The sequence below is a fragment of the Aegilops tauschii genome, chromosome 4, assembly GCF_002575655.3.
Source record: "Aegilops tauschii subsp. strangulata cultivar AL8/78 chromosome 4, Aet v6.0, whole genome shotgun sequence".
In the NCBI taxonomy this organism is placed as follows: Eukaryota; Viridiplantae; Streptophyta; class Magnoliopsida; order Poales; family Poaceae; genus Aegilops; species Aegilops tauschii.
The window spans coordinates 483,456,787-483,477,836 of NC_053038.3; the positions used below are offsets into that span (position 1 = coordinate 483,456,787).

Consider the following 21,050-nt stretch of genomic DNA (forward strand, 5'->3'; position numbering starts at 1 on the left):
ACACCATGGAACCTTCCCAAAACTGATCTAGTGAGCTATACTGTTTGATTAGGTACACTAGAGTAGTCGGAGTTCGCGGGAAGCAGTCTGCCACCGGTGATGGATGTTGGCATTTTCTATTACATGCTCTGTGCGACTAAAATCACACATGGGCACATGGCAAGCCAGCTAGCGACAGATCTTGGCCGGCCCATGTAGCCCAGTACCTTACTGTTCGGTTTTGAACTGTTATAGGAACATTCTAGAAGGTTCCGGTCCGTTTCTTTTTTTATTTTCCTGTCTTGTTCTAAATCTTATTGTTGTATTTTTCAAGTATTAAAAAATATTTTAAGAAAAACTCAAAATAATCAAAAGCAATATTTTACTTTTTAAATAATGTTCAATAAAATAAAAAGTTCACTTTTGTAATATTTTCGTAATTTTTTAAAATTATTTTCCCCAAAAATGATCATATTTTTTCGAAAATCATTCCCATGCATTTTTGAAAAAATATATTTCAAAAAAATATATTTGAAAATCGAATGGGAAAATGATGAAAAATTAATAAAAGCGATAGAAACCCAAAAAAACACAGGCTTGCTCGCTACATTGCGCTAGCATGGGCCTGCCCACCAGGACGCTATTATGCAGTGGCTATCAAATAGGAGGTTCCATGTATGTTGTCACATGGAGATATGGGGAGCGGAGATATCGTTTGGTTATGTTAAAAGAAAACGAGGGATCCGGGGGTATCCGCCGCAGCTGGACGACATCACCAACATGCTCAAGTGTCCGGTTGCCATCGATCAGCCTCCACTATTCCAAACTATTGGCGATTTGATCAAAGGATCTTCACATGGCGATCGATGAGTAAGGTTGTCGAGGGTGATGTTGCCAATGAGGAGTGGTTAGATGTCGAGGTTTAAACTAGGCCCGGTTTGTGTTAGTGATGGGTATTTGTTGCACAACCTGCCAAAATGTTGTTGGTGTCATGTATAGTTGGATGACTTTAGTTCCGTAAATTTTCTGTAATAGAAAGGTAGGCGACTCGCTTCGGCATTTGCATGATAATATATATTGAAAGGGTATTTGCCGCTAGGTTATGTTCCGATGAAATTATTATTGATGTTTATTTTTATCTTTTAGCCACCGTAGACAAATTTAGAGTAATAGTACAAACCTAGCTGCGTACGTCGTTACAGCCTCGGAGCAGAGAACTATTACATCGTCGCACTGGACGTATGATTTTCCATCGACTTGCCTGACCCTCATGTACCCTAATGCTGGCTCGGCCACTGAGCTTTGCCATCTGGACAAAAGCAGGCTGTTACCATGGCGAACATGCGCAGTTCCCGTTTAAGAAAACAGAGGAGGTGATGTTTCAAAAGAAGAACAAGACGTCGATGATAACAACACGTGGCAAATGAGTCGACAAAACTGCAAACGTTTGTTGCAGTTAGGTCGCCCCCTTTTGGAACGCACCAATTACTAGCTTGGATTTATGTACTTCGTGGCCAAGGAAGAGAAAGTTCCAAGAAAGAATACAAACTTTGAAGGAGCAGTAGTATTTGCATGGACGGATGACCCGTCAATACACGGGACTCCTTCCCCAGCTGGCTTCGGAAACGTCCAAAGTCGCCTCCTCCCCTTCTCCGTTCAAAGCAAGCCTTCTTCTTCTTCTTCCGTCCCCTTTCCACTGGTTTCACGCGTCCAAACCCGGTCGAGCACGCACCTCCACGACTCGATCCAAATCATTCCGGGGAGCGTCCAACTCGGAGCAGAAGAGATCGCCCGACGAGCTAGCTCCGGGCCGAGCAAGCAAGCTAGCCATGGCGCCGGCGGTGTCGGCGCTGGCCAAGTACAAGCTGGTGTTCCTCGGCGACCAGGCGGTGGGCAAGACCGCCATCATCACCCGCTTCATGTACGACAAGTTCGACGCCACCTACCAGGTCCCCCTCCCTCCCTCCTTTCTAGTATTCGATTTGCAAAGCTCCCGATCGATCGCCCCAACCTCGTACGATTGGCAAATTCTGACCGTCTGCTGTGACTCTGTGTGCAGGCCACCATCGGGATCGATTTCCTCTCCAAGACCATGTACCTCGAGGACCGCACGGTTCGCCTGCAGCTATGGTATGCAATACTAGTTTCCTTTTGGTAGCCTCCTTTAGGGGAGGGATCGTTCATCGTTGAGCTGCCTTGTTATAGTTGTAAAATTAATTCAGTTGTGCTGCATATGCCCGGATAATTATTTCTAAATTCTGACGCATCCATGCTTGCTTGTCATTTTCGACATTGGGAAAGCCTCCAAATCTTCTTCTTTTTATCACCGTATTTTTTTCAAGAAGAATATTTCTGTGTTTCCAAAATCTAGATAATTTTGTAATACTACTTTTGTTCCTAAATATAAGACGCTTTTGCACTTCAATTGCAAAATCGTCTTATATTTAGGAACACAGGGTGTAGTTCTTAACTGTTTCTTTTAGAGAAACCTGAACCGTAAGTCCTGAAACACCAGTAATATTTTTCCCCTTCCCTGAGGACTTGAGATGCCGGAAACATGCTTGCACATGTCAAATGTGAAAATCTCGAAGGGTGACATAGTTGTTTGTAACTGTGAAAATGTGCAGGGACACGGCTGGGCAGGAGAGGTTCCGGAGTCTGATTCCAAGCTACATCAGAGACTCTTCTGTCGCGGTCATCGTCTACGATGTAACTGGCAAGTTGCCTGTTATTACAAAATACTCGCCAGCAGAATATGTAGCTAATTTGTACTGCAATACAAAGTAGTGTTCCAATCTGAAATTTATTTTCAAACTGTTTGCTACTGACTCATGAAATCTGAGCGGACATATAGATGAATCAGTTTGAACCATTTCATCTGAGGGTACTTAGTCACAGTGACATCTTCAACCACAGAACTGTATCTGATGATATGAAGAAAGCATGCCAGCATGCATCATCCTCGTACACACCATTGTTTTCTGCAGACACGCAATCGTTTCTGCATACATCGAAGTGGATCGATGAGGTGAACACGGCAAGAGGCAAAGATGTGCTGATCGTGCTCGTCGGAAACAAAACAGACCTCGTTGACCAGAGGTACGTACATTATACATATCCCTGAACCTCTGTGGCGAAAGCCACATTGCGCCAATCTTGGCGATTCATTTTCTTCCGTTTATTCACCTGAATGTTGCCGCCTCCAGGCAAGTGCCCACGGACGAAGGGGAGGCCAAGGCCAAGGAGCACGGCGCCTTGTTCATGGAGACCAGCGCCAAGGCCGGCTTCAACATCAAGGTTCTCCCAACTTCTTTTATCTAATGTAGAAGAATTTATTTTCACTTCGCTTGGGCAAGCAGAAGCATTCTGCAGCTCCACATTTCTCCAGCCAAACATCTGACCGCGGAACCTGGAACCCTGCTGACTGCAGGCTCTGTTCCGCACGATCGCCGCGTCCCTGCCTGGGATGGACGCCCTCTCGTCGGCGAAGCAGGAGGACATGGTGGACATCAACCTGAGGCCCGCCTCCGGGCCAGCAGGCTCAGGCGCGCCTGGGCAGCAGGAGCAGAAAGCAGGAGGATGCTCTTGCTGAGCTTTGTGTTCTTTTATTAGAGGAGAGATTTTTGAGCAAGAATGTAATTTTGACCAAAACAGATTGCGGACAGAGAAATGCAAAATTTGTTAGGCGTGAGAAGAAAAAAACATCGCCGTTGCCGGGGATCGAACCCGGGTCACCCGCGTGACAGGCGGGAATACTTACCACTATACTACAACGACTTGGTGATGATAGGCGGAATGCTGCTTACTAATCGCTAACGACGGTTAATTACCTACATTGTGTGAGCTAGATGTCATGTTTCTGCCTTGCAAAAATCAGAGTGAATTGCAAAAAACCACCACATTGAAGCGTAGGTTTGCAGAAAAGACTCTTCTACGAATTTGTGCCCGAAAATACTGATTCTTAGCCTAATCTTTTGCAAAAAACACTAGTTGATGGCTTTAGCCCATTTGATGACGATTATGACAGATGGAGCCCACCATTTGCTGATGTGGCTAACGGTCTTTTTGCCAAAACGTCCTCCCCTCTCTAAAAAAATTCTCCCCTGAAAAACTACCCTATCCCTGCTCCTCCACCTCCCTCCGGCGCGCCCCCGCCTCCCAGCGCCGCCACCTCCCTCCCGACGCGCCCCCGCCTCCCAGCGCCGCCACCTCCCTCCCGGCGCGCCCCCGCCCTCCCAGCGCCGCCACCTCCCTTCCCGGCTACGACCCCGACGCGCAGCTCAACCCGCCTTGACGGGAAGGAGGAGGGATGAGGCGTGGTGGAGACTGGGCCCGCCGGATCCTGGCGCAGGCCGTCCTTGGACGTGGGTTGTGGAGGCGGGGAACATCGGACCCGGCCAGATCTGGCACGTGGTGGCACAGGACGTGGGTGGCAGCGATAGGAGGTAGTCTGGTCGGCGCGCTAGAGGCGGAGTGGTGGTCGGGGCAGCTGCTCCAGGTAGGCCACCCGGACTGCGCGTTACTCCGTGGCGGGAGGCGGCGACAGGGCTCGTCTACGCGACCGCCCGGTGCGGCGACCTGCCGGAGCAGACACAAGCGCCCTCCTCGCCGCCAAGTTCAGCAGGGGCTTCGCGTCCACCGCCGCCGAGCGGGTTGCGCGCCGCGCCTTGGGCTCAACCTCTGGCGCCCTTGCTCGACGTTTGCGCCAGCAAGAGCAGGCTCGCCTGCGCCTTGAGGATGCGCTTGTGCCGCGGCCGTGCTCTCTGCTCCCATTCTCGGTGACGAGACCCATCAGCCATGGCCGGCGTGCTGCTGCTCTGCTCTCTGGGCAGCCCAAATTCACCAGCAGCGCCGCGCAGCTCGGCACAAGCAGCGACGGCGGCGCGCAAGCTGCAACAAGCAGCGACCTCGGCGGTGAGCGCGCGGTGGCCGACGGTACCAAGCGCATGGCGACTCCAAGCCAGCAGCGCTGCCGCGTGCATGAACCAGCCACCGCCTCGTCCTCTGGTGCTCGTCCCACCACCGCCAGATGCGGCACCACCGGCCAACGCCGATGAGCCAACCTCTTCCCCCCCTCTGGACGGTGTGGCCATGGCTGGCGACGAGGACCATGAGCGCCGATGCCTCTGCTGCAGGCCGGCGACAAGGAGCTGATTGCGTTTTGTACTTTTACCCGAAGGGTGACTATGCAAAAATACCAGGGCCCCACATGTCATAATCTAGGTTAAAATGCATAAAACGGTTGATCAGTGTTTTTTGCAAAAGATTAGGACTAAAATCAGTGTTTTGTGGCACAAATTCGTAGAAGAGTCTTTCCTGCAAACCTACGCTTCAATGTGTGGTTTTGCGCAATTCACTCCAAAATTCACCTGCATTGTGTGAGCTAGATGAATTTGATGATGTACTCTTCGTTTTTGCGCCTATGGCAGCATGATTCACGAGCGTAGATTCATGTCGTCTGTTCTGGACGGTGAGTCGGTGAGGCATTTGATGAGTGACTTTTGACTTTTGATTTACCAAGGCAACCGTAATCAAGCACGGTGACATAATCAGAGGTGGGTGCATTTGATGAGTGACTTTTGACTTATAATGCACTTGCAAATGGTATTGCACAAAAAGTATGACTACATATAAGCACTGAACAATAGTCGCTCATGCCTACTTCAGCCTGTTGTGAGATCTTCCTGTTTACGACGACATGAGAACACTTCTTGGTGGTCACTTCATGATCGGCCCCTCTCTTTTTGGAACGGAGGGAGTAGTAGTTTAGATTGAACGAACAATAATACTCCCTCCGTTTGTTTTTAAGACGTTTCAGACAGCTTGCCGTGTACTGTTTTCAACAGTGTCTGAATGTCTAAAACGTCTGATAAAAATGATTCTTTCAATCACATAGAACACTAACAGATACAGTACGTATTATTGAAAATCCCAACTTTCATTCCAACCACAGAACAGTAACCATATACTCCCTCCATCCCAAAATAAGTGACTCAACTTTGTACTAACTTTGTACTTCTCAAAGAAAACCCTAACTCGTAAACCATAAAATGATTTCCGTAGTAGTAACAGCAAGCAAGGTGAGAGCAGTTAATCATGAAAACATGGCAAATTGCTTCATTCCCCAATAACCTCCGCGATCAAACTCATGTCTACACAAACTAGAGCCACTTTGCCCTTTTTTGCTGTCATCGTGATAAATACCATCCAGTCCAGGAAAAAGATTAGTTTCCTGACTTTCTTATTGACTTTTGTGGGGGAATGAAGCAGGTAAATATCGCCACAAGCATCGTATCCCTCGCATTACTCACGCCTTATACCAAGAATCTTAGCACTGTACTCCCAGGCAACAATCGCTGCTGCATTGGCAGGGAATGCTCTTGCTAGTGTTGGCCCAAGACCAGCATAACATCCAGCCAGACCAGCTCTCCTATAGACCTGCAGCATTTCAGGCATAGCGGCCATGGTCAAGCAAAGGCAATATATCTATCTAACGAAAACAGAAGATCGTGAACCATCGCAGGGCATGTACCATGTTTAAAACCCGAAACGGATTTCGGCTCGACTGAGGGTTATGATCTGTCTGAATAATCGTTTTGGCAACATCCATTGGCAGGGTAGCTGTCCAGAACTGCAGAGTGAAATACTAGTCAAATTGAAGAAAAACGTATCTTACAATAAACTTGAAAGATTATGATATACTTACAGCCATCCCACTAAGGCCACCACTCATAATTCCTATCCCGATATCTTTTGCCACAACTAAGCCACTGTTGCTAGAAAATTGCCGAGAATCTATATAGTTGTGCATCCAATATCGGCTGTACTCATAAGTGCAGAAGAAGACAGCATTGCCAATTGCCTCTCTGTACAATGTTGCTAAACCACCACGAAATATACCCCTAACCTGTAACATAATAACAGATCCTTAGACTAGACACAATGTAGAAGAGCTTGCAGAAGGCCATTAAGCTCACCCCTTCACGCTGCAGTGTTTTCACAGCGCAATCTAGAGGGCTGGAGTACTGGGTCGCATACATCACATCCTTCCCTTGAACTTGCATTCTGCACTGGAGATTTCTTGAGATTACATCATTAAATGTCACCTGAATCATGCCTCCTGCTGTGTACTTGCTAACAACTCTAAAAAAGGGAGATTGATGCAGGACTGACCTTGGTCAGCTCAGTTGGAGCAAGGATGCAGCTGATCAGGGCTCCACTGCAGGCAGCAGAAGGAATAATTACCTTTAGCCGCGGCTTATAATCCTCAGATTTTCCCTAAAATTAAAACGAACAGACTAATTTAATAACTAAGATAAGGCCTTGACAGAAGCATTTGCATTCCACCTGTAATTGGTATACCAAAGGAAAAAAAAATTACCTGTAGTAATTGTTTGGCTTGTGCATATGTGCCAAAAAAAAGGGAGCTTTCAAGTGCTATACCAATAAATGAAGATGACGCGCCTTTATACAACCCTCTTATCTGTCATGGAAAATAATCAATACAATAAACTTCCAGTAATATGTTGATAAAACTGTATCCTATCAAAAATGTAGATAAACTAATCTATTGCGGTTTTCAGTTTAGTACCTGTAGGTTCTAAAATTGTGCCTAGCATTAACTCCATAGAAAAATGGTAATTTGATCCGTTAACAAGATGAATGATGACCGCTCATCCTTTAATAAATTGTTCTAACTAGTTGAAAGATGCAATGAAAATGCTGTCATAAGATAGTTGATTTGTTTGTAATTTCCTTAGCTTCGTAAACTAGTCATGTATTAGAGGACTATATTAAATGAGTCTCCATAAAATCATACTTTCAATTGATAATAGTCAGATGAATACACAATGCAGTCCAGGCAATTTTCCTAGCATGAACTGTTAACTGAAAACAGTTGCCAGTTTCATTTTGTTCTCTATGGAACAGAACATGTATATGTAGGACTAGAAAAACACCAGGTGCTTTGTATAAAAGCAACATACTCGATTAATTGAGTAATACTGAGTACAAACTAAATCTAAAGTGAGACATACAAAAGAAGGGGCTTACTCCTTCATCAACCAGTATCCTACTAGTGCAGTGGAATGCATTCTTGTAGACCTTTCCGTGAGCCGTGGTGTTGTGAGCTTGCAATTTGACCTATTGATGAACAAAGTTATCTTGAATTCACATGGCGGAAAATATAAAGAAAATGGTTAACATATATTCCATCCAAACTGCAGAGTTTTTCCTAGTATATGCACAGGAAAACAAAAATATATTCTGGGCATTCTCATACACTGGCATAAACAACTACTTTTGCGGAGTATCCTAATTACAACAAAAGAAGTGCAATTAATTTCCCAGTTTGCCAGTATCACCTCGCATACCATTGGCAGCGAGACAAATCATAAAGTGACACAAACACCTGGAACATGGACCTTATGGCAACCATGCTTTCTATAGGGAGCAATGCCTTGTTTGGAAACTACAAATGTAACATTGCTTAGTATGCCTCAAAAATCTCCAACGCCACCATTAGAAAAACACACTACTGTATGACGGTATGAGTTAATGAACAACTGGTCAGGACTCCAAAGAGTTTAATTGTGAAGCAGAAAATCCTAGAATTAAGTCAAGACAATGAAACAATAAGATCCTATGGATATGATCATTTCTGGATGAAATGTTTTATTAGGTAGCACCTGTGCAAACATAAAAAAAAATACAAACTCAAAGAAGATAAAAAGCTTGGCATGTCCTGAATCAATGAAGGTATGCATGCCCGGTCGAATTAGAAGACGGAAAGTACAACCAGCTGAATTCGGAATTGAACACGACTAATGCCAGGTATTTCTAAGCGCACTCAAAAGCCGGTAATATCAACCAAATTACCTACAGGTATTTCTCCATACTTCATCATCAGAACGATCATAACAGACAGATAAAGGGAATGATGAGAAAGTATTCTCAAGCAAGTAATACCAAACACTGCACTTGCAATCTTGTAGCAGCAACTAGTAACAACAGCAGTCATAATCTAATTACCTGTCAATACCCCCTCTCATTTAAATTCTTAGCGACAGCAATTTTAGGCCCGTTTGAGGAGCTTTACTTGGGCTCGATTTGGCTTATGAACCCAATACCTTGAATTCCTTGAGTTCTTCGTCACTAGTTGTTTACCTATGTGTAATGGGCTTCAATTCTGGTTTTAAAAGCTGTGTCAACGTCCAACTTCGCTTGTGTTTCCTTTTGGCATTACGAAGTCTATCCCTAACAGGCATTTGATCGAACAGCAACGCTGCGGGCATAGCATATAGCATACGAAACACAACCAAAGCACTGGAGCACAAGAGATCAAATTACCCGGCGAGCGAGGCGCACCAATCAGCAAGAGATGGACGGAAAAGGAAGCGGAGAAAAGAGGAAAGAGAATTACCTTCACGGTGTCGAAAGGGTGGCCGACGACCACCTGGGCGACGCCTGCAGCGGATCCAGCGATGTATTCCTTGGCGGCGTCGCCTAAGCCAGCCATCCCACGGCAGGTGAACTTGCAGCGCTGAATAGGAAAACGTCGAAGCGGGGAGCAATGGAGGTTTCCGGCCGCACGCCGGCGCCGGCGCCGGCGCTCGAGGGGAAAAAGGGAAAGCGCCGAGTCGCCGAGCAACTTGGGCAGTGTTTTTTCGTTTCTGTTTCGGCAGGCGGAGGTCGTCCGGTTGGAGAGCAGAGAAAGGGGATGTCGATGGGCTATCGGGGGCGGATGTTATGGCCCACTTCAGACTAGTCTGGGCCGAATGAAACAACGGGTAGGATTAGATTTTTGGGGCTTCTCGAGCGGTTTTATACGTCAGAAACAACCACTGCCTTCCAAAAAAAAGATGCAAAGTCCCATACTTGTGGACCAGACTTGGTATGATGGATCTCATTGACCTTCACTGCTGGTGGATAGATCCGGTTCAGTTATTTTTTAGCATTTACTTTCACTGCCGGAGATCCATTTGCTTATACACCCAAGTATAAATTTTAAATTTTAAAGAAGCTCTTGCAATGGGAGGCTGGTATCTTTGGTGGATTCGGAGGCAAGTAACACATAATGAAACGGTGCCACCTTCATGAAGATGGTCAATCTCGGTTCTTTCTATAGCAAGAAACTTCCAGACCGCTACAGCAAGATCTCATGATATGCCTGAAACAAAATGATGCAAGCCAGACCCAAGATTTACAAAATTAAACGTTGATGCAGCTTTCTTTGCAGATGAAGGAAGTGGTGCGACAGCTGCTGTCCTCAGAGATGATAGGGGTCAGTTTATCGCCGCACAATGTAAGTTCATTCCAGTTGTAGCTGATGCAATTACCACGGAAGCGGCGGCTATGAGAGACGGCTTGGCATTTGCCAACTCTTTTGGTTTCAATCGGATTGAAGCGGAATCAGATTCGCTTCAAGTAATTAATTTTTGTTCTAGTCATACAAGATGGTGGGATGAAGCTGCAACACTATTTGCAGAATGTGTGGACATAGATACTGCAATTGGGGAGGTCATTTTTAAGCATTGTATTCGTTCATGTAATCAAGCGGCTCATGTGCTAGCTAACTATGGTTTTTGTAATAAGTCTACTCTTACTTGGTTGGACGAGCCTCCTGACTTCATTGTCGGCACGCTCATAGATGATGTAAATGTTTTCGTGATTTAGTAAAGCTAGCCATGATGGCCTTCCCTCAAAAGAAAAACCTTGTTCTAAAACAAAAGGTCCTACGAAGCCGCCATCTAGCATCCTCACCTCCCCCCTCCATCCCACCATCTCCCATGCCACCTACATTCTCGACATGAATCAGCGTCACCACCAACTTAGATGATTGCCTTATGATGGTTCCTTCGATCCGGCTCGATCATGTAGTGTCGTCGTTCTTACCTAGTTTTTTTTATGAAATCATGGAACTTTACTAAAAATGAGCAAGGTTACAATCAGTGGCCAATAGGCATACTATGGCACTTGGGGCATCTTGTAACCACATGTTGGCTAGGTTCTCCACTCGCAACATAGTACTAGCTAACAAATCCACAACCTTGTTTTGTGAACGGTTAATATTAGACTAGAAAGTTCCCGGTATCCTTTCAGAAGTTCCTTCGCCTCGTTGACAACATGGCCCATAATGATCTATCCAACCTTTCTTTCGTAAATGCAATAGTTACCTTTGTGTTATTTGAATGAATATAACTAATTGGCGTGTACAGTTTGCATCATGTGTATGTTCATGTTTTTATACCATACCACAACAATTTCTTGTTTTTTATCGCGGTTGTGTTGTGATACAGTCTAAACGTATCTATTTTTTTCGTTGCTTAGCTTTTGCCTTCTAGACTTGCCAAAAGTGAATGAAAACTAACAAGACTGAAGATTTTTTTCCAGCAAAATCACAATATGGTAGTGATCTAAACGCTTTTATATTAGTTTACGGAGGAAGTAATTGCTATTGTGCAGGTATAAAATTTCAGAGGGAAAACAACACAAAAAGATACGCGCAAAGCATCAAAGGAGAATACTACCTGCCAGAGTTAGGACCATCTGGGTGTACTAACTCTTAAGTAGAACCACTTACATCATCTAAAAGAAGGACCCGTATACACTGTTGGCTACTTTACAACTAGCATTTTGTTCCCTGTATATCAAAACACACTCGCCCCCCTCCCCATCATTTCCCATTGTTCAAATCACCATCACCATTGGCCATTAGCAACAACTGTGTTAGATTATTTTGTGGAAATTAAACAAATGCGTTGATCCTACTGTTGGCGAACGTAGCATGCAATTTCAAAAAAAAATCCTACGATCACACAAGATCTATCTAGGAGATGCATAGCAACGAGAGGGGAAGAGTGTGTCCACGTACCCTTGTAGATCGAAAGCGGAAGCGTTAATTTAACGCGGTTGATGTAGTCGAACGTCTTCGCAATCCAACCGATCAAATACCGAACGTATGACACCTCTGAGTTCAGCACACATTCAGCTCGATGACGTCCCTCAAACTCTTGATCCAACAAAGTGTCGAGGGAGAGTTTCGTCAGCACGACGGCGTGGTGACGGTGATGGTGATGTGATCCGCGCAGGGCTTCGCCTAAGCACTACGACAATATGACTGGAGGAGTAAACGGTGGAGGGGGGTAGCGCACACGGCTAAGAAACAATTGATGTGCTTTAGGGGTGCCCCCTGCCCCCGTATATAAAGGAGGAGAGGGGAGGAGGCCGGCCCTAGGGGGCGCGCCAAGCGGGGGGAAACCCACTAGGACTCCTAGTCCTAGTCGGCCCCCCTTCCTTCTTTCGGAGGGGAAAAGGGGGAAGGAGAGGGAGAAGGAAAGGGGGCCGCGCCCCCTCCCCTTGTCCAATTCGGACTCCCCATGGGGGGGCGCCACCCCTTGTGGGCTGCCCCCTCTCTCCCCTTATGGCCATGTGGCCCATTACTTTCCCCGGGGGGTTCCGGTAACCCCTCGGTACTCTGATAAATTCCTGAAACACTCCGGAACCATTCCGGTGTCCGAATACTATCGTCCAATATATCAATCTTTATCTCTCGGCCATTTAGAGACTCCTCGTCATGTCTGTGATCTTATCCAAGACTCCGAACAATCTTCGGTCACCAAAACACATAACTCATAATACAAATCGTCATCGAACGTTAAGCGTGCGGACCCTACGGGTTCGACAACTATGTAGACATTACCGAGACACATCTTCGATCAATAACCAACAGCGGAACCTCGATGCTCATATTGGTTCCTACATATTCTACGAAGATCTTTATCGGTCAAACCGCAATGACAACATATGTACTCGGTATGTTACTTGCCCGATATTCGATCGTCGGCATCTTCATACCTAGTTCAATCTCGTTACTGGCAAGTCTCTTTACTCGTTCCGTAATGCATCATCCCGCAACTAACTCATTAGTCACATTGCTTGCAAGGCTTATCATGATGTGCATTACCGAGAGGGCCCGGAGATACCTCTCCGATACTCGGAGTGACAAATCCTAATCTCGATCTATGCCAACCCAACAAACACCTTCGGAGACACCTGTAGAGCATCTTTATAATCACCCAGTTACGTTGTGACGTTTGATAGCACACAAGGTATTCCTCCGGTATCCGGGAGTTGCATAATCTCATAGTCAAAGGAATATGTATATGACATGAAGAAAGCAATAGCAATAAAACTTAACGATCATTATGCTAAGCTAACGAATAGGTCTTGTCCATCACATCATTCTCCTAATGATGTGATCCCGTTCATCAAATGACAACACATGTCTATGGTTAGAAAACTTAACCATCTTTGATTAACGAGCTAGTCTAGTAGAGGCTTACTAGGGACACGGTGTTTTGTCTATGTATCCACACATGTATCAAGTTTCTGGTTAATACAATTCTAACATGGATAATAAACATTTATCATGATATAAGGAAATATATAACAACTTTATTGTTGCCTCTAGGGTATATTTCCTTCACCTACCTCACTAAGCCACCTAGGCTCAAGTCCTCATGGATGTGAATTTGAGTTCTTATTCTTTCAAAAGCAAAAACAAAAACATTGTAGGGGCTTCCCCTACCACATTACTTTCAAATAAATGTTAGACTAGATACATGTGGGTATAATATACATCAAATTGACCATAAAGGTCATGACATCAACACAATGTTGGATGATATACAATGTTATTTTGTTTTGTTTTGTTTTTTGAAAAGGAGATTTGGCATGTGCTTGTATTTTTTAAGATATGTTCTAACTTCTCGACGGTATTATTTTAGTGGTATAATGTACACGTCGACTACGAGGTGTCTGTGATAATTTCGTCAATCTCAAAATCTGCCAGATCAGGTGCTTCATTTTTGTAGATGTATTTCAGACCGTCCGACGCTATTCTTTTAGTATATGATGTGCCCATAATCAGGAAATGCATGTGGAAACATTATCAATCTCAAAGATCTTTTTTTTTGCGGTCAAGTTACAAGCCACGTATACACTAGCATGACAAAATTGAAAGTGCTCATAATGGTAGGGAGTATGTCCACATACGTAAACATGTATATTTTTACTGTAATTCGAAAGAAACGTGATCTTATAGTTTCGGGTACTTGTATCTGCCACCACCTTAGAGTCATGGATAGAAGTAACTTGGATGGTCTTCTTTTTTTAGCCGTGCTATATTATTATTTTTAGCCTAAGTAACTTGAACGGTCAGTTTTCAACAAATTACCCAGTTTGCAGCACTAGATTAAGTCATGTCATTAGGAGAATCGACCCGAAGTTGTCACGCTACAACCTATCAGCAGAACCTGCTAGAATTACAGCAAGGACTCCGTGGCCCAATGGATAAGGCGCTGGTCTACGAAACCAGAGATTCTGGGTTCGATCCCCAGCGGAGTCGTTTTTGTCCTCTATTGTTTTTTTTGGGGGCACATTCTTATATTTCTATAAATAAAAAACCTACCCGTGCTTCGAAGCTCCTCCGACAAACATTTTGTTTTACCTACTACTGCCACTGCTTCGGCGAGTCTCTCTCCCATGGACAGAGATCAGGTGACATGCACCTTTGTATGTCACCGTGTGCCTTGCGGCCCGAATTCAAATTTAAACATTACAAAAAAAAATTTAAAAAAATCATGCATGTTCACAGCACATACTAAGATAATCCCTAAAAAAATCAGATCAAAATTTAAAACATACATCAAGAAACAAAAAAGAGAAACTCAGATGTGAATAGTATACAGAGAACCATTCGCAACTATTCATGACAGATTTCTCTTTTTTCTTCTTGATGTATGTTTCGAATTTTGATCTGAATTTTTTAGGAGTTATCTTAATATGTGCCGTGAACATGCATGATTTTTTTAAATTTTTTCGCAATGTTTAAATTTAAATTCGAGCCGCAAGGCACACGGTGACATGCAAAAGTGCATGTCCCCTGATCTCAGTCCCTCTCCCATAGCCACTAGCCTTGCGAAGCACTGGGTTTGAGAATTACTTCTCCCGTTCTCGGGTCCACAGTCCACACCGGCTTGCCGGGGCGGAGGGAGGAACATGGATGTGACTGATCGGCACCTGTCAACGACGGGCGTCGTCAACTAGCACTCCGGATGACCAGGGACAGGGAGTAGACGAGGGCAGGCAGCCAATGGCGCGGCGACAGGACCGCCGGAGCCTTCCGCTGCTTTCACGTACAGACACCGGCGGCGTGCGTGACGAACCCCCGCGGGCCATCGCCTGCCGCGCCCGCGCACGTATGTTCGCGGGACTGACGCGCGCGCAGCATTGGCATGGCATACGTCGCCCCCGTCCCATTGCCACCCGCGACGCGGCGACCGAGAGGACGTGCGCGTTGGTCGGCTCGACTGTCGAGCATGGTGACGAACCGACGACCGGCGAATGTCGTAGGAGAGAGGCAGGCTGACCGAACCGTCGCTAGCCGTGCGTCCTTGTAGTTGTAGGGGTACTTCGTGCTAGTACGATCCAGGATCGCCGGCCGAGCACGTCTGCATCGCGTCAAACAACGACAGTCCGAACACAAGTGAAGCACTGCTGTCGCTTTCTCGACAAGGCCACAGGAGCAGTTTCTTCCCACTGCTTCCATCATACTACTACTACGGGGCTGTTTGGTTCTAGGCCTAGCATTACCACACTTTGCCACATATTTTTGCCAACCTTGCCTAAGCTTAGTTCATTAAAATAAGAGCCACAATTTGGCAAGCCTAAGAGAATCTTGCCACACTTTTTGTGTGTATGCCATGTGGGGCTCAAGTGTGGCTTGCCTAAGGTATGGCTTGAACCAAACACTCACCTAAGTCAGTCAAACTTACCTAACCTTAGGTGTGGCAACCTTTGGCAAAGTTAGTCACAAACCAAACAGCCCCTACGTTTTACCGGCTCCCGACATGTCAAAATGCTCGGCTTGGTTTGGTTTTACCGGCGCGGTAGAAAAACAATTATGTACAGCCTGAACAAATATGACCCCCTGTATGTTCACGGACGTGAAGCCGGTCACCCCTTCTTTATCCACGATTGCAACCACATCCCACATTTGCAAATCCTCACTCTCGTGCTACTTCGTGCACCGTTTGTTTCATCATACGTACTCCACGTATGAAACAAACAAGCTATATTCAAAAAGCAAACCATCCTAAACTACTCGCCATCATCGAAGGTGTGGATCTCATGGTCAGGCGGCAAGGCGAATCTCCGGTGTTTCCTCCTCCTCGTCACCGTCCACGAAGAGCCGCTCCCGCCTCACGTCGCGCAGGTGGATAAGGCGGTGGCTTGCCGCCACATCCTGCTTGGACCGGAGTGAACCGAGCATGGCTTGGTTTTCGGCCATGAGGCCGAGATCGGCGACGAGCGCCACGCGGGCGGGCAACACCCGCTTGCTTCACTTCCAACCGCGTCACCCGGCGCAATGCGAGAGGCGCGACGTTCCTCGACAATGCCATCTCGACCGCTATCTCTGCTGATGCTCTGGCTTCAGCATTTTGTAATACGTGACCTTCCGGCGGACCATGGCTGATAGCAAGGGACGGAGCGGAAGGGGGCACATACGTGGAAGCAGTGGTGGTGCGGGGGGCTAGGTTCTTGGCCCCTCGAATGGTGCACCGACCTGCGCCATGAATGCAGCCACCGAACCGATGACCTCCCTTGACGAACCAAAGCGTTTTTGCGTGTGTCCCGTACGTCAATCCGATATGGCGAACACGTTCAAGTAGGCCCAAATCCGCCCCATATATAGACTGTGTTCGAGTGGTGCCGGACAGCGCGAGCATATGGGTTAGATTTGAGGGGTCCTGTTGGGTAATGCTAGACCCACGTAAACTTACGTGAGGTTTTTACGTAAAGGCTGATGTGGAGGTAGTTAATTGGATGAGGATTAGTGGCTGGGGCCATCCCGGTTGAAATCAGGGGGAAGAGGATTTACAGTTAGGAAAATTACGTTACTTTAGGTAGCCTGTTCGTAGATGGAGCATATGGAGCATTATCGTTTGAATCCAGATGTTGGCAGGACTGTCCGTCCGAGCGTGGGGGAAGGAGCGAAAATGCTAAACCTACGAAAAGCACTTACGTAACCTACGTAATTTGCTAAAGCGTTAATCAAACTGCCCCCTGATTTCAAGGGTGGGCCCGTGCCCCCAACTAATGACTAATTAAAAACGGCCAGATCAGCAATTACGTAAGGTACGTAAGAGTCTCTGCGTAGGTGTAGCATTGCTCGGGGAGGGAGGGAGGGAGTGGGTGTTCCGGTTGCAGATGATCTGAATCAGCCTCAAGCAAAGTACACAGCAGCTAGCTAGCGTGAAACCGAAGAATGTAAATGTGGAAAAAATATAACACATGTATCACGCGTGAACATTCTTCCATGATTACACAAGTCCAGCGAGTCCCAGATTCCGGTTAGTAACAACTTACACATATTTGCACACAAAGAGCCTCGAGAGTCATCAAGCACGAGCTACAAGACACATTTACACGCGACGTACACGTACGATCCCACCGTCCACACTTCACGCGTCGCCCTGCCCGTTCGGCCCTCGATCCCACTATATGCACAAAGCGCCGGCGCCGGCGCGCGGCGGTCGGCGTCGGTCACTTCCCGAAGCTGCTCCTGCACTTCTGCGACGAAATGTGCACGTGCTTCCCTAGCCCCGCCGTTCTCATCTCGCACGCCACGGCCAGCCTCTTGGCCGCGAACGCGAGCGCGCCCACGTGCACCTGCACGGGGAACTCCACGGCGAGCTCCAGCGCCACGGCCTCCTTCTTCGACCCCCTGAGCGCCCTCTCCACCGCCTTGGATGTCGCGTGGCCGCCGCCGCGCAGCAGCACGTTGAAGTCCTTGGCGTCCGCGCCGCCGTCCTCGGGCGTCCCCACGTCCGCGGCCTTGGCCAGGGCCGTGCCCTGGTGCAGCAGCCTGGCCGTGCCCCCGTCCTTGTACCACAGCGCGGTCACCTTGTTGGGGTTGATCGCCGTGAGGAAGAAGTCGTAGTCCACCTCCGCGTGGCGCTGCGCCGACGCGTTGCGCGCGGAGAGCCTGTTCACGGAGAAGCTCGGCGGGGCCGGCCGCATCACGACGACGGAGAGCCAGACGCTGGCGCCCAGGAGCAGCACCGCCGCGGCCGCCAGGCCGAGCGTGAGCAGGAGGGGCGTCGAGCACGCCGAGCCGCCGCCGCTCTTGCCGCCGCCGGCGCGCTCCGCGCGGTACCGCTCGGCGAGGTAGGCGTTCTCGGGGGGCGGCACGCGGTATATCTGGTCCTTCTGGACCTTGACGACGTAGGTCTCGTGCGGCGGCGCCCTGAGCTGGGCGGCGGCGGCGGAGGCCTGCTCGGGCACGGGCGGCGGGAGCGCCCTCTCCGCCATGGAAGGAAAGAGGACGGCGAGGTGCGAGGGGGCGGGAGGGAGCTGGCGGAGGACGTCGCATGAGGCGGGCGGGAGGCCCGATTTGGAGGGAAACCAGGAGGAGCGCCCGTGCGCGCCACGGTTTTGACGACATGCCTATTGTTGGCTGGTGGCACGCACCACCGGTCAAGGCTCGTCGCAACCGCCATCGCGCCCGACGTGGCACCCGGCCAGCTTGCTTCTGCCGATGCAGCTGCCAGGATGCACCTTACTGATTGTATTCTTTTTCGGATTTGCTAAATTCTCATATAGACGAGATCTAAGTTCTATGTCCATGATTTTAGTAGAGCCTCATGCTGTCTTTTTCAACTTTTCTTTCATTGTGATGTTTGATTGAGTCGCTTAGATAATAGTTAGATCAGACCTAGATACACTCTACTTTTTACTAGCAGAACGCTCGTGCGTTGCTACGGGCTATCCGCAATGTTATCTGTAACACTCGGGTTCAACACAAAAAACCTCATCTAATGACGCACCTTCTCTTTTTCTGTCGGAACCTCCCATTCCTGATCGGCTTCTTGCCGTAGCGGGACATTTCTCGCTGGAGCCACCTCCTTTAGAACCAGATGACGTCGACCTCATCGTCGTCGTGCATTGCAATAAGGATGAAATTTTTCATGTTTACAATATAATATAGCGGGTTAAACTAACAACATACTATTGACACAAAGCAACAAATAACTATAGATAGCATTCTCAAACGTCCATTCAACTTTGCAAATGCACATTGACATTGGAGGAGAGTGGCAACATGAATGTATTCCTAGTCGCCAATAAGCTCCACCTCCATCCCACATATGCTAGAAGGGATAATTGTCGTTCTTCTCTTCCTCGTCTTTCCCTACACCTTCTACTCCTCGCGTCTTCGCTAACCCGTTTCATTGGCGCCAACAAGCACCACGTCAACATTAGTGTGTTCGTCATCGACGCCTCATCTTCTTCTTTCTCATTTCTTCGTCGTGTTTAGTTCTCGTTCCTACTTATTTTCAAGAATACTCTTTCTTTTTTCTCTCTCTTATTATTTGGAACGCTCTTTTCTTTCTCCAACACCACGGACCGTTTGATGGCTTTAGTTCTTTTTCCTTCTTGTTCTTGGAACACTCTTTCTTCTTATTATCGCATGAACCACCTGGCCAATGTTGTGTCGTGTTGTCCTCACCCGCGAATATTTCGGCAACCGTCAGCGTGTGGACATCATGCGGAGCATAGTCTTCATACACTAGGTGAACGCTAGGTCGCCCATCTCGCAAGTGCATGGTGGCTGTTGTTCATGTTGGCAAGCGGTGCTCGGTGCTTGGCCATGTAGTTCAGAGCCCGTTGATCGTCCTTGTCCACGAACGCTTTCAAAATGATTCACCGCGATTAACTGCTTTCTTAATTAATTAAGTACACAAATAATTAACGACCTACCTAATTCTTTGCATGCCTAATTACCAAATCAATTAATTATCTGACTAAGTGGAAAATATCCCTACTTCTAATTATCTGTAGGCATAAATAATTGTCTAACAAATTAATTAATTGCATTAATCACTCAACCTCCAAATTGATTCGGTGCAAAAAAATCCTATTTAAATGGATCTAATTAATTGCATACGTAATTAACTATCTAGCTAATTAATTGCATCAATGGTTTAATTTCAAAATTGATTTAGTGCTCGATTTCTAAATAAAATCGCATGAATGGCTGCTACAAACGCCAATGATGACGACTACCGAGTAATATAGGACACATTCCCTTAATGAATTTCTTGATATTTAAATGGACACACCTGATTTGAGACGGTAGCCTGTGTGGCTCTACAAGAATATAATATGACCGAGTCCACGTGGCGGTCTGATGACCCGCCTCCCCCACGGTTGTCCTCGATGCTGCGATCCACGCCATGGCATTCTCAAGCACCTTGCCAGCGTTAGGCCCGACCACGACATCTTCCATGGTGTCGTGCACGACGTCCCTTCGCAGGGGCGCGCGGATGCATGCGCCCATATGAAACTTGTGATTCTCAATTAATAGTAAAAATAATGATAATAATAAATGACATAGCGCGCGGGATTAGTGATTTTTTATGAAGAAATATCTCATTTTATTATGGAAGGTTATCGAGAAAAATCTTATGTCTATCTTTTAGGAAGGTGATCTCACATATATGGTGCAATTTCTGAATTCTTAATTACTTATTGTTTACGTAATTGAATTGAATCAGCACGGAAGCATGAAACAAGATCCCCCTAATGGGGTTTGGTTTTTTAATGGGAGGGAGAAAACCAAGTGGGAGGAGGTGGTGGGAGGTGGGACGAAGAAAAACCGGACGAAAATAAACCGTACCCGGCTACCAACTGCTTCATTAGGAGTAGAGATTAATTGCATACGTAATTAACTGCTTAGCTAATTAATTGCATCAATGGTTTGATTTCAAAATTGATTTAGTGCTCGATTTCTAAAAAAACGCCTGAATGGCTGCTACAAACGCCAATGATGACGACTACCGAGTAATGTAGGACACATTCCTTTAACGAATTTCTTGATATTTAAATGGACACACTTTATTTGAGACGGTAGCCTGTGTGGCTCTACAAGAAATGTAATGCGCCTCCCCCCACAGCCGGCTTCGACGCTGTGATCCACGCCCTGGCATTCTCAAGCACCGTGCCAG

General features: G+C 46.9%; 3 protein-coding genes and 2 non-coding genes across 5 annotated transcripts; 2 read left to right on the forward strand and 3 right to left on the reverse strand.

Annotated features, from left to right (window-relative positions):
* The first annotated feature begins 1,778 nt into the window (after positions 1–1,778).
* Positions 1,779–3,630, forward strand: LOC109759391 (ras-related protein RABH1b). Its single transcript, XM_020318217.4, has 6 exons — positions 1,779–1,928; positions 2,039–2,109; positions 2,607–2,695; positions 2,967–3,078; positions 3,186–3,276; positions 3,410–3,630. Exons 1-6 carry the CDS (start codon positions 1,809–1,811, stop codon positions 3,569–3,571), a joined length of 645 nt encoding a protein of 214 aa, XP_020173806.1. The 5' UTR covers positions 1,779–1,808; the 3' UTR covers positions 3,572–3,630.
* A 54-nt stretch (positions 3,631–3,684) lies between these two features.
* TRNAD-GUC (transfer RNA aspartic acid (anticodon GUC)) lies at positions 3,685–3,756 on the reverse strand. The gene has a single exon. It is a non-coding gene; the product is annotated as a tRNA-Asp (tRNA).
* A 2,118-nt stretch (positions 3,757–5,874) lies between these two features.
* Positions 5,875–9,680, reverse strand: LOC109759393 (mitochondrial arginine transporter BAC1). Its single transcript, XM_020318218.4, has 8 exons — positions 9,401–9,680; positions 8,032–8,121; positions 7,361–7,462; positions 7,153–7,257; positions 6,957–7,049; positions 6,686–6,886; positions 6,512–6,610; positions 5,875–6,417 (listed from the first exon to the last, which is right to left on the reverse strand). Exons 1-8 carry the CDS (start codon positions 9,494–9,496, stop codon positions 6,283–6,285), a joined length of 921 nt encoding a protein of 306 aa, XP_020173807.1. The 5' UTR covers positions 9,497–9,680; the 3' UTR covers positions 5,875–6,282.
* A 4,633-nt stretch (positions 9,681–14,313) lies between these two features.
* On the forward strand, positions 14,314–14,386 carry TRNAR-ACG (transfer RNA arginine (anticodon ACG)). Its single transcript has one exon. It is a non-coding gene; the product is annotated as a tRNA-Arg (tRNA).
* Positions 14,387–17,363: 2,977 nt separating this feature from the next.
* On the reverse strand, positions 17,364–18,416 carry LOC109759388 (NDR1/HIN1-like protein 13). The gene has a single exon (XM_020318214.4). The coding sequence runs from the start codon at positions 18,352–18,354 to the stop codon at positions 17,587–17,589; it is 768 nt and encodes a 255-aa protein (XP_020173803.1). The 5' UTR covers positions 18,355–18,416; the 3' UTR covers positions 17,364–17,586.
* Positions 18,417–21,050: the final 2,634 nt, after the last annotated feature.

What these genes read in the sequence shown, in the direction of transcription:
- LOC109759391 (XM_020318217.4), top strand. Translation starts at nt 1,809, where the DNA reads ATGGCGCCGGCGGTGTCGGCGCTGGCCAAGTACAAGCTGGTGTTCCTC. An exon ending in ACGGTTCGCCTGCAGCTATG is followed by an intron (nt 2,110 to 2,606) that starts GTATGCAATACT and finishes GAAAATGTGCAG; the next exon opens with GGACACGGCTGGGCAGGAGA. An exon ending in ACAGACCTCGTTGACCAGAG is followed by an intron (nt 3,079 to 3,185) that starts GTACGTACATTA and finishes TGCCGCCTCCAG; the next exon opens with GCAAGTGCCCACGGACGAAG.
- LOC109759393 (XM_020318218.4), bottom strand. Translation starts at nt 9,496, where the DNA reads ATGGCTGGCTTAGGCGACGCCGCCAAGGAATACATCGCTGGATCCGCT. An exon ending in AAGCCAAACAATTACTACAG is followed by an intron (nt 7,258 to 7,360) that starts GTAATTTTTTTT and finishes TTTTAATTTTAG; the next exon opens with GGAAAATCTGAGGATTATAA. An exon ending in CTCCAACTGAGCTGACCAAG is followed by an intron (nt 7,050 to 7,152) that starts GTCAGTCCTGCA and finishes AGAAATCTCCAG; the next exon opens with TGCAGAATGCAAGTTCAAGG.
- LOC109759388 (XM_020318214.4), bottom strand. Translation starts at nt 18,354, where the DNA reads ATGGCGGAGAGGGCGCTCCCGCCGCCCGTGCCCGAGCAGGCCTCCGCC.